This window comes from Dermacentor albipictus, chromosome 1 (genome assembly GCF_038994185.2).
Source record: "Dermacentor albipictus isolate Rhodes 1998 colony chromosome 1, USDA_Dalb.pri_finalv2, whole genome shotgun sequence".
Lineage (NCBI taxonomy): Eukaryota > Metazoa > Arthropoda > Arachnida > Ixodida > Ixodidae > Dermacentor > Dermacentor albipictus.
The window spans coordinates 507,641,525-507,656,525 of record NC_091821.1 but is presented as its reverse complement, the minus strand read 5'-3'; the positions used below and the strand labels follow the sequence as shown (position 1 = coordinate 507,656,525).

Below are 15,001 nucleotides of genomic sequence, written 5' to 3'. Positions count from 1 at the left end.
CAGACAAGTGCGTGCGGCCAAGGCAGACGAGCAGGCCTCCCAACTACGTGCGCCGGCCAAGGGGAGAGTGAGGAGAGCAGCCAAGGGCAATACTGAGGAGGAGGGGAGCCGGAGCAAACAAACAGAGGAAAAAAAAAAAGGCCGCAGCGTTGTATGTGCACACTCTGCAGTTGCGCGTGGGTGGCCAGGCCATCTAGGCAGCATACGTAGGTGCCTTTGCTCTGATTGTTTGTCAGCCATGCGCACTCTGCACCAAACCTACAAACACTGTCGCTTTTTGGCTCTTTCAGTTTTTGTGCAAAAAGTGAATTTTTGCGACTCCAGCATCACGGAAAAATCGCTTCCAGAATTTTCCTGTATGCCGTGCTTCTTTTAAAATAATACCTGTTAAATATTTTGTGACAGTTGAGGCTGTGGATGCGTTTCACGTTTGCCCGTCGGGATGCGCGTCCTAGCGTATGGGACCTTGACTCCGCGACGGCGTCAGTTTAAACTGTGTTCTGCAAATTCAGTTCAGAGCCTTTAGGCTTTAAATCCACATGCAAGCCTTTGCCGTTCGTACCAATACATGTACGTACAGACTTGGTGGGCGTTTCCAGTCACTGCCACGGCTGATCGTCTGCTAACCCAAACTCCTCTTCAAGTGCTGTCCTCGGCTCAGCCCGTGAGCGTGATCTCCCATTTTAACTGTCCACGGGTACGAAAATATATCAAGGTCGGCAAGCTTCCTGCGACAGCATGCCACCTGACATCCTCGCCAGCTAGGCCTAATGGCTAGGCACCAGCTGCCTCGTCGGTAGCGTGCAACCAAAGTTACGGTTTGGTGCCGAGTTAACAAAATGCTTCGCAGTGGTTGTGCGCCTCGGCAATGGAAATTAAGGCATGGGTGGCACACGTAACACTTGGTTTGTGGTCGGCATGTTTTCAATCTTGCGTGCATGGACCACTCTGAGATATCAAGCACGGTACCATGCAGTGTGCAAAATTTCGGTCGCTGCTCCACAATAGTTCTACCGAGTTGGTGGCGGTGCCGTGGGGAATTCCAAATAATTGAGCAGGTCAGAAAAATTAGTCCACGACTGTTTTTCTTTTTGTCTTTTTGCTCCATCTACGTAATGTGAAAGCCACAGGCCCCACCTTAAGTTGCATCTCAAGGGCATACAATAAGCAAAACAAAGTTTATGTAAAATGGAGACTTTACATGACCAACAGTGGCTGAACAAGAGACGTCTGAGGCTGGAGCCAACATTTATACCCCAGTCAGGTGAGCAAATTCAGTGAAACATTTAGCAAGTACACTTCGCTGCACAGAGTATCACTTTGGCATCGTGCTGCAACATAGCAGAGGAAAGTGTCCTCTGGCTTTGATGGTAATGTCAATGGGCAGATCAGCATGCACAATGTTTATTTGTTATTTCAGGCAATACTCGGAAAATAGCACTAGATACTGCATTATTAAGCACGGTATTAGGTGTGTAGTGTAAATGAAGTAATTTGTTGCAGCCACATTGGCACGATTATCTAATACAAGATAGCATTGCATCCAGGGCAAGCTGTGGCAACACGGCAATTTCTATTGAAAATGTCTACTTATGGAAGGGTGTTGCCTACAACATTTGAAAATCACATATAGTAGTTTCAGAACTAGTACAAACCCTGCATTGAGTGCAACTTTATTTATTTTTCATGTACAGCTATTGAGGCTACACGCTTCAATGCAGCAAAGTAAGATCAACACTCACTGGCGAGCATGTTCTACAATGAGTGTCACTGAACCTTTCTGTCTGTCTGCCTGCAAATCACACTAATGGTAAAGTGCACTCTCTTTTAAAGTGACACCAAATTTGTCATTTCATTAAGGGCACTTGTCTTTTCATCAGAGCGCCTAATGAAGAGACAAAAGCCCTTAGCGATATGTTGGCCCTAGGGGCATCTCTTGCTCAACTACCGGCAATCAGCTCAAGAAGAGGCACGCACAAGATTGGAAGGTAAACGTACCTGCGCACGATGTCCAGCACCTGAATGAACTGGTTGAACTTGAAGCCCGCAATGTTGGAGGCGAGCAGGAACTGGGTGACCTTCTTCTGGATGTCCTGCCACACCCGCTGCAACCCCTCACGGAGCTTCTCGATTACAAAGCGGGCCTGAATGTCCTCGCTCAGCAGGCTCTCTCCAGCTGCAGGGAGGAGGCGGAAGCTGAGGGTTATCGTGATAAGACAAGGTTGCCGCTTGTCTGCAGACCAACCCGTCACATGTTTATCTACCCTCTTCTTCTGACATTGAACCATTTATACAAATATACAAAAGAGTTGGTCGCACCACTCCAAACTGTTGCTACGCTTCAATGACCACGTGTACCAAATGAGCACCCATGGAAGTCTCTCTGTGCTAACATGAGCATAGGGGATTGTGAATAGTAGTTTTTGAGACCCACTCAAATACAAATCAAATTGCGCCACAGGCAAATCGAATAAAATTTAAAAAAAAAATAGTTTGCATCATAAATATCAAAGTATTTTCACATACTACTTTAAAGTTTGAATAACAGTGCAAGGAGAGCAGAGGCGGCAAAGAGAGAACAGAGTGCTTACTTCCAACAGTTTGTTTTCTTTTCAGAAAGCATAGCAAGTTTTATAGCTGCACATTAGCACACCAACCTTGCGCAGAACACCGCAACAAAGCCATACAAAATTCAATGTGGCATCGATAGCCAGAGGTATCTGACCTCCTTGTCAGTTAGCGCGACAGAGGGGGTGCTGACGCAGCCATCTTTTAAAAGTAGAATTTTTCCCGCTTCATAACCCGAAAAACTTGGACTTGCCCCAGCCCGTCACTGATGACGTGCTTTCTCCGGGACTTAAGTTCGCAGTTGAGCTGAAGTCTTCCCCACCGGAGCTCCTGGCTACCGTCAGGCAAGTGTCCCGGCGTGCTTCTGAGCACGAGCAATGGATAGCAGACAGTGTTGACGCCCTGAGCCACTGTAAGACCAAGTATTTTGAAATTCCCGGTAAAACGTGTCACCTGTTTTCTAAAAGAACATTCCCCGTCTGTGCTCCCTGCAGACAAAGAGGGTGGCTCTGCAGTCATGTCTGTCAAGTTGTATCAGGATAAGGCACAATATGTGGTCTCTGCCTTTTTTGATTGTCACAACACGGTGTCCGTGAAAAAGACCAAAAGCAAAGCTAATGGCTTTGTCGTAGGTTAAACCTCGAATCTGTTCTAAAGGGCATGTCCAACTCAAAAAATGTTTCTCTTGAAGTTTCCTTCACTGCGAATACCCATAAAGTTGACATGCCTTTTAGGCTTATCGTTTCAGCTAATGGCACCTGGCAAAAATGTGTCACTCTTTTCTTGCAGAAAAACCTAAATTGTTTAAACGTCGACAATCCATTTTTTGGAAAAAACTCTGGTGCAGTCCAGCAATTTGTCAGCTCATGATGCAATGAAAACCTGTTTGCTTTTTCAAGTGATGTTAAGGACCTATATTATTCTATACCACATGTTTCACTACTTTACTGCATTGACGAATGCATGGATGAATTTGACCCTTCAAAGTACCAGACTCAGTCTGGTATTAGTGTAAGTGGTTTTTTTAGTATTGCTTCGCCTTTATTTACGGTCGACTTTCATCCATTGGGATGGTAAACCTCACCTTCAAAAGAAGGCATTTGCATCGGATCATGCATCACTTCTACATTAAGTGACTTGTTTTGAGCAAAACTTGACAGATCTCTGTCGGATGCTTTTATCAGCACTAACATCTTCGCTGCTTTTAGATACGCGGATGACTTTCTCATTTTTCTTGACAGTATTGCCAGTTCGTACGAGTCTGATGCTCGTTTAGTTCTAGACACACTGCGCAAACGTTTTAAACCACTAGAAATAACCCATGAATTTTCTGAGAATGGTGTAATAAGGTACTGGATGTTAAGCTATTTTAGCACAAAAACCGTTCTTGTTGGATGTACTGCCCACGTGGCAACAAGCCACTCCTTCCATTCAACTCCACACACTCTAAACTTATAAAATGTGGCATTATTAGCTCATATTTCAAAAATGCCTTAAGAAACTCCTGCAAACATAATATGATCGACAGCTTTCGTGAGCAGTCTGAACGGTTAACTTCGGCAGGCTATCCCTCTCTTGTACGAGCCCTTGTTGTTGAATGCCTGCTGTGCAGCTATTCATCCGTGATGAATTGAAATCCAGATGGAGCAACTTGGGATAGACAAAAATTGTGGTAATCCGATACATGCATAGAATCATGCACAATCTAAAAAAGGTCGCTTAGCGCATTATTGTCAAAGTTGTCTTCTCTGCCCTTGAAAAATTAGGCAACCTGTGCAAAATAACCATCCCAGCATCTCGGCCCAAACGAGGTTGATTTATCACACACAAGAATGAACTCATTGATTGCACAAACAACGTAATGTATCGGATCTCCCTTTCCTGTGGTAAATATTACATCGGACAGACAAGCCGCTGCGTTACAGAAAGACTAAAAGAGCACATATACAATGTTGACCGCGCTAAACAGAGTTGGCTTTCTGCCCCCTGCTCTATGTGTGGATGAAAGCCAAGATACAAAAAAGTAGCATCATTGCAAAACAGTGATTTGTCATGCATCAAACTATCGAAGTGGGAAAAATTTCATGTTTAAAAGATGGGTGCGTCAGCAACCTCTCTGTCACACTGACTGAGAAGAGGTCAGATACCTCAGGCTATCGATGCCACGGTGAATTTTGTATGGCTTTGTCGCGGCGTTCTGCACATGATTGATGTGCTAAGGTGTGGCTATAAAACTTGCTATGCTTTCTGAAAAGAAAACAAACTGTTGGAACTTAGCACTCTGTTCTTTCTTCTGTTGCATCTGCTGTCCTTGCGCTGTTATTCAAATTTGAAAGCATGTTTTACCAACAAGCTAAATCCTACACCCTTCTTCACTTCCTAGTATCGACAACATTAAAAAGTTTCTATCCTTACATTCCCCATTTTAAAGCATGCTTTATTAAAAGCACAAAGGGAGCATTAGGAACAATTAACTAAGTAGTTTGTTCACAAACATAGGGCTCCTCAGAGCATACACATTCTGGCATTATTACATAAATTTTAGAAAGTGCCCTTCACAAAATGTTTGAGTACAAAAACAAGAGTCAAAGAAAGCTAGCTGCCTTAAAACGAGCAAAATAGTAAAAGAAATCAGTTCAGTTTATTAAAGGAATGACGCCGTTGAAGGCGTATATATTTGCTGACGAGAGTTACAATTTGTTATTTCGTTGCATAATTCTGTAGAGGACAGAGCTAGTGATCAGTGCATCTGTAGTGGTTACGACTATATGTAGACTCCAAATCATTATATTTGTGCTGTACTGTGTTGAGCCATGTCAGGTGATGGTGTAGTTTCCGTGAAATGGAAGTCTGCTGGAGACCTTGAGAAAAGCCACTTCTGCGGTAAAAGTGGTTTGACGCATCCGAGCATTGATGCATGAATGACGGGAGCACATATGTTGGCGTACGCTGCCTGAAGCAATGCCAATCCAAGGCAATGGCAAGAACATGCCACTTGTGGCAACACATCTCAGAAGATGCCCACTTCTGTGCCATGGAATGGTGGCATCATCTGTCACCACGTGGTGTTTTGCCATGTTTTGCTATAGCGGCAACAGATGGCACCACTATTCCGTCGGAGTTGCATCACAAGCTCCCTGTGTGTGACCATAAGCGTGGCCTTGGTATCGAGAACTCGTCTCAATCAGACCACTGATATAACAAACGAGCTTTGCTCCAAGAAATAGAACGTACTAAAAGAGTCTATAACACCACTCACTTCCTGTGAAGGGAGGAACCAGTTAGAAACAGCTACCTGTTATAAACCTTAAAGGCAGGCCAGATGTTTGCCATGTCAAGTGATAATATGAATTCATTTGCATCTGTGCAATGAAAGTTTGTGGAGACTTAGAAAAAGAACACTTCTGCTGTAAAAATGACAGAAAAGGATGCAGAAAAATATGGTTGTCTTTTCAACCTCACACTGCTGTTATATTACATCTTGCATGGCAGTGCTAGCAAGTATTGATTCTAAATGCTCCATTGAGCACAAAATCCGGCTGCGTCTGTAGCAGCGAAAAAATGGCACCTAACTTCCCACTGGCTGTGACACCACGTCACAAGTGCCCCTGACACACTTGTGACGTTAAGTCGCTCTTGCTGGCTCACGCAGCACGTATCGCTATGGGGTGTGAAGCATCTACATCGTCAGCAGCCACAACCTCGGCAGTAACGAAATGTCGGCGGCATGCGGCATTGGTACCACAGGCTTCTGCCGCTTGCTGGCTCAAGCAGCACATACCGCTATGAAGTCTGAAGCACCTACACTGTCGGTGGCCACAACCTTGGCAGTAGTGAAACATGGCCATCCACGCCAGTACACCGCAGACCAAGCAAGGGAGCAGAAGAATGCAGCAAAACGAGCAAGGAGGCAGGCAGCGAAATCCATCACTGTCATCAACTGTTGGAACGAGCAATAATGCAAACATTATCCACAGCATCAAACTCAAAGGACCGCTCAGAGGTGTTCAATTCGTCATAAATGCTTTTGCATTCATAACTTGTAAGAAGTGCTTAGGTGTCCTCAGACTTTTTTTCTACACTTTCTGCAAGAAATAAACACCTGTAGGTCCAAAAGATTTGTTTGCATTTGCAGGCTTTTGCCATACAACACCAATGCCTGTATGCTTCACTGTACTATACATAATGCTTCTCTTTATAGGGAGAACTGAGCGACTTGAAATGTGTTCATGATCATTCAACGCAACGACTGGACACGGCTGAAAAAGAAAAAACGATCACAGGCACTGTTTTCTTTCTTTCTTTTTGAAGTGAGGAAAACAAGAACTAAAGCCAACAGCCCCACGCAGATCGTGCATGATTACCCCTGAAGGGCCTTTGATCATCACTCCTTTTTTGTCCGTATCTAGTTGTTATTGTGACGGATCACTTCACTTTTTACCACGCCAGCTAGACCACAGTCGAGGGCTCGAAAGCAACACCAGGAGGGCACTCACCAGGCTCTCGATCCCGGTGCCAGCTAAGGAGAGCCCGGTAGCTGCACATCACTTGCCACAGTGCCTGGCATAGGTCCACCAGGCAGCCCAGAAACCTCTCTGCAGGAACCAGCTGCAAAGTCACCAGCACAACCCCACGTCCAGAACTAAATCTACAGCTCGACAGAAATAATATCAGCTGGAACAAAGAAAAACCTTCACCACAGGATGGTGAAGACTCACCCACGTCAAATACAATGCAGGCATTGTGGAAAGGCTGAGCCATGTCCTCCCTTAATGCTGTTACGTGCGAGTGCACAGTGCAAGGACAGGATGCAGCAAGTGAAACGGACCAGTGCACTAACAACCATTTTTACAGTGTGAAAACGATTCAACTGATTGATGGTAGCGTGTTGTCCTGACACTTTTGCTATCTCCCTGTCTTTGAGCTCTGCGCATAATTGTAGTTATGCACACTAACTGACCCAAATGCTTATCATCCTTGAGTTACTTAATATAATTCTAAATACCAAGCTGAATAACCTGGTTCCAGGCTTCCAGAAGTCCTGGAAGTGCAAACAGAGGATGATGTCTTTCTTTCCTGCTTGCTTTAGTCAGGAGATAAGAACTGTCCACTAGACACACGTGCAGTGCGCCCAATGAGCACTGTCCTTTGTACTGTCCTTGCATGTAACATTTGTACTGTCCTGGCATGTAACGCTGCACACCAGCAAAGTGAGCTCCTCTAGAGTAGCAGGTAACGAATTCAAATTGACTTAAAATACAGGTGCACGAAAAGTGAAATTTGAGTATGAATGTAAGAAAAGACACACTTCAAATACTGAGTGAACACAGAATATTTAATTTCTAACAAGAAATGAGAAGACAAAGCTAGGTGAAAGCTAGTTCAACTCACATGAGGCTGCATGACGAGTGAAAGCATAACAGCTGCACAGCACTCACCATCAGAAAATGTAAAATTTATTGTGTTGCACTGAAGCACCGTACAGCACTAAGTAAAAGTCTGTAAATTGTTTATACTGCTGGTAAAAAAGAAAAATTAAGTTTTGTCTCAAAATGTCTTTTTTTTTTAATCAATAGATGAAAGGAAATTTTTTTACAGACGACCCTGCTAGTCGACAAAACAGGTCAGAAACTGTATTATGATCTCGGTAAAATCTGCAAGCTTGAATATGCACATCCAATACAATCTGCATGCCCGTCAGTGGTCGCTTAGTGTGACCATTGCTGTACCAGATTTTGCCGTGCCAAACTAAAAGCAAAAGAAGCAAGCGAAACCCCCCAAAAATCGTGTCGTGATTCATTACTGCTGCCACGTGTGCATAGGAAGCACTCCTATTGGCTGACACAAAATTGAATTGCAGTGGCAAGCTGTGCGATCACGGTAGGTTGTCTTACTGGCAAGCATTTCTGTCATTATTGCATAGAAAAAGCAAGATTGATGAATGTATCATTCAATGTGGCAGAGTGGTTGTACCGAAAAAAAAAAGAAACAGAAGGGAAAAAAAGAACCTTATCTTCAAGTGCACTCCCCCCTCCCTTTCCGGTTCCAAGATGATGTCCCCCTTTCAAAATTTTCTGGGGTGAACCCCGACCAAACATTAAAGAAATGGAAACATAGATACTCTATTCACAAATCAAATTATCTCAACATTCACTATTTAGTTAAGGCAGGCAAAGCCCAATTAAGTTGAAGAGAGGAGTCTGCAACGTTCCGGCCATGTATGGGCCCTGCTGCCAGAGGCTCTAAAGGCCCAACTTTCATGTAATAGTAAACTGCATACTCTGCGGCACAACAGGAGCTCGATGGAGCATGTCAAAACATTTGCAGTATCTCCACAAAACGGGCTTGCATGCTCACATTGAGCTCCATTGTGATGTTATGCTGCATGGCAAGCCAAGCGAAAAAAAAAATATAGAAAAGATTCCAGCCATGCTTGTATACCCACGTAGTGCAAAGTCAGGCCTCTCTTAAGCACCATGACCCACCTTGCAGAGGTCGATGTACTGTGCCTTGTGCAGGCCTGGCGGCCTTGTGCTGTCCCCAGGAGTGGCATGATTCTTCACCACGACCAAAGCGCTGCTGTGCACTGCGCTCGAGAAGTGCATCAGCAGCTGGTGGGCGGCCATCTGCACTGATGCAACACGGCCTCCACTATTTTACTTTGGCGGATAGAATGCATGCTCAGCACAGGAAAGCAACAGAACAATACACGACTGTACACTGAAGGGGAGGAAACAAAACGTAAATTGAAGAAGCAAATTAATATTGCCTGCAAAGTGGAAGAAACTTTGATGAAGAGAAAGCTTATTTATTTATTTATTTGTACAGTGTGTCCCAACTACCATGCACAGTTTCATAAAAACGCGGAACATCCTATGCCAATAAAGTCCCATGCACATTTTTAGAGTGTTGTTGAGAAACCACCAGTAATTTTGTTAGTTCCTGAAATGTAATTATTTAACAAAAACAAATTATCTAACTTCTTAACTGTTGTTATAATTGTCACAATGTCAATTAGATGGCTGTAGAGAATCATAAGACACGTCAAAATGGGGTGCCAGCGAGCTTCACTGCATGTTTGCTTTGAATGACAAGTAGAGAAATCCCGCAAAATAAAACGCAGTCGCCTGCTAGATTCTGCATTTCGGCTACTCGGCTACACTCCCCCCCCCACTTAGTCTAACCAGAAATGCTTTGTCGGAAGCCTGTAATCCAAGGTGTGGTTTGGTGCCAAAAAGACAAAATGAAACGCAGTCATATGGCACTCAGAATGCTGAGGAAGGGCCTTGACAACGAAGGTGAGAGCATACACAACTTTTGCGCACAAAACTTTTTCATCAAAACAACAAAACAAATTCATCTTAAACTTTTTGCGCACAAAAAGGTTTAAGATGAATCTGTTCCAACTAGGCCGACTCGCAGTTATGCTTCAGGGCATAAGCAACAGCCTGTGTGGCTGTATGCGGCCACCATGTTTCCGACACTGCACGTGTGGATCAGTCCAAAATATTTAGCAAAACATCATGCGATGTCCGAAATTTTTAGGGGTGTGCAGACACTCGAATATCTCTGAATCAAATAGTGAGCATTCAAATAATTCGATTAGCAAGACATATATCTACCATTCAATTTTCCGAGTATTCTGTGTGTTTTGGATAGAGCCTTCCATGTACATATGCCATGGAAGCAAGTGCCTTACTTTGTTGTTGTTGTTGTTGTTTTTTTGCGCAAAAGAGGCGCAAAGCGCACAACGAATGGACCGCTCTGCCTGATCGTGGACTTTGGCTATGCAAGCGCTTCTGCCGTATGCACTTCTCAAAGTCAGCCAGATGTGGGGATCACACACACAGTGCCAGAACTCCGCAATTCTCAGAACGGCACCACATCGGCCGAGGCCACCTCTGACGGTACAAGGTTCCTATAGGTTGACAGGGCCGATTGAAACAATGACACTGTGCAGACAGAAGCAACAATAAAAGCAGTGCATATTTTGGAAATTGCGGAAGCATGTGCGAAGATCAGGCTGATGAGATGCTGAAAGGCTTGCAGAGAGTGTTGGATTCCAGTGAAAACACTTCATCTGTAAAACATCTGAATCATGTTCCAATGTTCGTGCACCATTTCGGAAACAATTAGGACACCGAACGAACATAGTTTGGAATAGCCTACCATGAACATTTCCAAGAATATTCCAGTGACAACATTTACGTCCAATGGATATCGATGGACATCCTCCGACAGGACATGGATATCCCACGGATGCGCTGAGTGCCTCCTGCGGACGTCCCTCACATGATTGTTTGGTCCCCCTAACATGTTCTGCAGAGATCCCTGGCATGTTCACAAGCGACATCATGGGGACATGCTGCGTGCATTTTGCAGACATATGCCAAGTTCTTTCGCACAGTTTTTGCTATACAGTAAAACTTCGTTAAACTGTACCCGCTTAAACAGTACTTTCGTTTTAAAAGTAGTAAAGTCAAATCCCGGACTCAGCAGTAATTGAACATAATGTGTTTTGCATCCGCATAAACCGTACCAGCTTATTGCGTACGTATCGGTTAACACGTATTGTTTCCACTTTTCGTTGCGCAAACACGGCGGTGCGTCATCTCCATCGGGCGGCTCGGCAGAACAACAAGCCTCAGAGATCAGCACAATGGCCTCCAAGCGCCCTGTGCATTTGCGTGTGAAGCCTCATCAACATCAACATCATTCGGCGCTGCGCCAAAGAGTGTTGTGGCGTGCAAGCGAGAACTCGCGTCATGCCAAAACATGGAAAAAAAAGACGCCGGGTGCTCAGCATAGAAGAAAAATTAGACATCGCTCGTGCTATCGAACGTGACACGAAAAGTCGGCGCTGGCACGCGACATGGGTCTATTGTTGGCTATGGTGTGTGGCATTTGGAATGCGAAGAAGTCGCTTGATAGCACTGCTGCAACCGCAAAGAGATGTCGGCTACGAGGTTGGACTTTTCGCCATCATTGCCTTTGTTGTTGCCGAAGTGTTGCCGAAGTGTTGCCTAGCGACAGTGATAAGGACGACACAGAAAGCAACAGCACGGGCGATTCAGGCCCGACAGTGGCAGAAGCTGTACGTCAGCCTCATGAATGCAATTGTCGCGACGAGAACAGCACCCCACAATGAAAAGGTGTCCCGGGACTTCTGCAGTGCTACCGCGCCTGTGCACGGAGAATATGCAACGCCAACGAGGAATCTGCCATGCGAGCGTTTGCCCAGAGGAGAGGGCTGGCTGAAAAGCTGGGTCACAGCTTCAGCAAGTTTGAGGCAGCTGTCGCCGCTGCTAGGCCGCGGCGGCATCAAACGAAAATAACACGTTTGTCGCGCAAAGTAAATAAATACTGCATGTTTTTTTCCCCTTTCATCACACTCTCTCCGACTTCCGTTTTTGACAGGTAAGTGGGCAATGTCGTGCTGTTTCAGTTAAGGAGTACTACCATTTAGTATGCACTTTTTTCGAGCTCCTGTCAACTATGGTTTAATGAGGTTTCACTGTAATAGCTATTATGTTTTTAGCCCATGTCGTGTGACAGAGGCAACGGGCAGAGTGCCCACACATCAAGAACAGATACACTGCGTGCACACGTTATATGCATACGAAAATGCAGTATACTCCTCATTCTTCTAGGCCTTCTGTCAAGCACAAGTGGCTTATTGAAGAAATGAAGTTTTGAAAGCAAATTGCATTAGAAAATTTGCCAAGTATGACATAAACACAAGTTGCAGGCATAATAGCTTCGGATTGTTTTTTGAACATACTGCAAGGGTGTGATAGCGCCGACAGGCGTCATTCAGTGTTTGTTATCAGAAGGGGATAAGCAACCGCGAGCGCGTATAAGCACGCGCTGTTCCGAATAAAGCATTCTCTGTTCCGGAGCCCGTTAGTCTACTTGCTCGTCACGCTGCGCGCCTGTGCGTGTCACCGTTCGCGCAGTACACTACACATGGCGACAAGAGTGGGACTGACGCAAGTGGCTTCCCAAGACCGCGGCAGATGCTGACAACAAACGGGCCAGGCAACCAAGCCAGGGCGGCGGATCCTCGAGGAAACGGCAACATGTCAAAGGTGGGAAGAATCGATTGCTTCGACGAGAAGGCCGAAAGTTTTGACTCGTACGTGGAACGGTTCGAGTTGTATGTAAAGGCAACTGAAGTAGCCGACAGCAAAGAAATTAGCCGTATTCTTGATGGTCGTAGGACCGAAATCATGTGAAATACTAAAAAACCTGCTTGTACCCCACGCGCCATCCAGCAAAATGTACGATGAGGCTAAAGCGGTTCTCAAGAACCATTACAGCCCCCAGAAAGCCATCGTAGTGGAAAGGTGCAGATTCAACCGCCGTGTACAGCATGAACAAGAAAGCGTGACAGACTTCATACTCCAGCTGAAGAATTTAGCCAGAAGTTGCGCATTCGGTGACTTTCTTGACCAAGCGTTGAGGGACAGGCTCGCAGCAGGGCTGCAATGCGTGGACACCCAGCGGGAGCTGTTTGCGGCTGCCGGGGTTATGAACTTTGAAGCGGCTTGCAAAATTGCTCTGAACCGCGAAATGGTATCGAAGCAGTCGCAACAAATTAAGTATGACGAAGCAGCTCGTCAGACGGAACTGACAGCTGAATGCAGGCAAATAGGCAAGCTCCCAGGTCAACAATGCCCCATCAGAGAGAACCGCAGGCGAGGAGTCACGACAGAACTGGTAGAATGTTTCCGATGTGGAAAAAACCATTCGGAAAGAAGATGTCGATACCGCAGGTACAAGTGCCAAAACTGTGGCACACAAGGTCATCTCAGGACGATGTGCAGGCGGGGGACCGAACCCCGCAAAGAACTAAATTGGGTAGACGACTCCACGGAAGAATCAGATAATGATTTGCAGATTTGTAGTATCCCCAGCAACAACTCCGCATATTATGTTACCGTGGATGTAGAGGGCTACAATGTGAACATGCAAATAGACACGGGCGCCTCAGTGACGATGATGCCAAAGGCAATCTATCAGCAGAACTGGGCGCACCTGCCCCTCGAGGCGGTGGCTGATCCGTTAAAACATACACGGGCGAGCTTGTCCCAGTTCTTGGTTCGGTCGACGTGCAAGTAAAATACAACAAGCAGACTTGCGTCCTTCCCCTGATAATAGTCGATGATGCAGGAAAGCAGTGGTCGTGCCTACTGGGACGAAACTGGCTGAGTCGACTAAGGGTAAATTGGAACGAAGTCGCTGCCATAGGGTCAGTAGACATTGTAACTGAGCTGAAACAGAAATTTGTGCCTGTTTTTTCGAAGCAGTTAGGACCAATTTCCGGGTTCAAAGTGCAAATCCTAACAAAACCGGACAGCAAACCCGTGTTCTGCAGAGCATGTAAGGTACCTTTCGCTCTTGTTGAACCAGTGGGAAATAAGCTGGATACTTGGGAGGTGTGGGGAGCACCCGCCTCCATTTCCTCCCGCGCACCCGCGTCGTCCCGTTCGCACGTGGCTGACGGGTCGGGCCGGCGTAGACAAGGGAGAGAGGCACTACGCGCCCTCCCTTTCTCCGTCGCTCTTGTGACGCGCGTACCCCTCTCCCCCCCACGCAGCTCACGGGAAAGGGAAACGTATCCGGCGGGCAAGGAGGACTTCCCCTCGCAAAAAGGTTAAAAAGGCATGAAAGCGCGCCACCGGGGGAGATGCTCTCTCTTGGGACGCCGACACCTGGACCGCCTGGACGAAAGCACCTGCCGCATCCCGTGAGTGACCTCGTTTGTCTGACCCACCCAGACAATGAGGCAAGCCTATTTACTACTACTACTGAGAGGACGTCCCTCTGCGAGTGTTCGCTATTGCTAATAACAATAAACGTTATTACCGTTGACACCGCTGGTTGCCTTATTCGTTCGAACCCGGCGTAGCCGCGAATCCCGCGCTACGGGCTGGGAGTACCACGAAGCGACTGCGTGGGGCTAGATCCGGAGCTCGCCTTCAGCCGTAGCCGCACGCAGAGTGGAACCCCCACAGAGGAAGCCGGCGTCATGAAGCGGGTAACACGGAGCGAGTGGGCAATGCCCTTGGTCGCTGTGCCAAAAGACGGAGGGGCAGGTGTCCGGTTGTGTGAGGACTATAAGCTCACTGTGAACCCCGTGCTGAAAACAGAGCATTACCCACTTCCGCTACCAGAAGACTCGTTCGCAGCTTCAGAGGGCTTGAGTATTTTTTGCATTTTGGATCTAGCCTCTGCATACCAGCAAGTAGAGCTATGCGAAGACTCCAAGTCACTCTTGACAATAAACAGGCATAAAGGGCTCTTCCAATACCAGCGTCTGCCCTTTGGCATTGCAAGCGCTCCGGCAGTACTTCAGTTGCTTATGGACAGAATTCTCAGTGGTATTCCTCACGTAGGATGCTACATTTATGATGTAATCATTGAGGGTACT

The 15,001-nt window shown here is 46.2% G+C and overlaps 1 protein-coding gene across 1 annotated transcript in view; it reads right to left on the bottom strand.

Moving 5' to 3' along the window:
- The window catches only part of Vps50 (vacuolar protein sorting 50), a 199,116-nt gene that overhangs the window by 115,404 nt on the left and 68,711 nt on the right, over window positions 1-15,001 (bottom strand). Inside the window, exons 10-12 of the mRNA XM_065439255.1 lie at window positions 9,054-9,194; window positions 7,065-7,176; window positions 1,999-2,176 (exon numbers count right to left, since the gene is read on the bottom strand). Of these exons, the coding sequence (XP_065295327.1) occupies window positions 1,999-2,176; window positions 7,065-7,176; window positions 9,054-9,194 (431 nt within the window). The remainder of the gene's footprint in view (window positions 1-1,998; window positions 2,177-7,064; window positions 7,177-9,053; window positions 9,195-15,001) is intronic.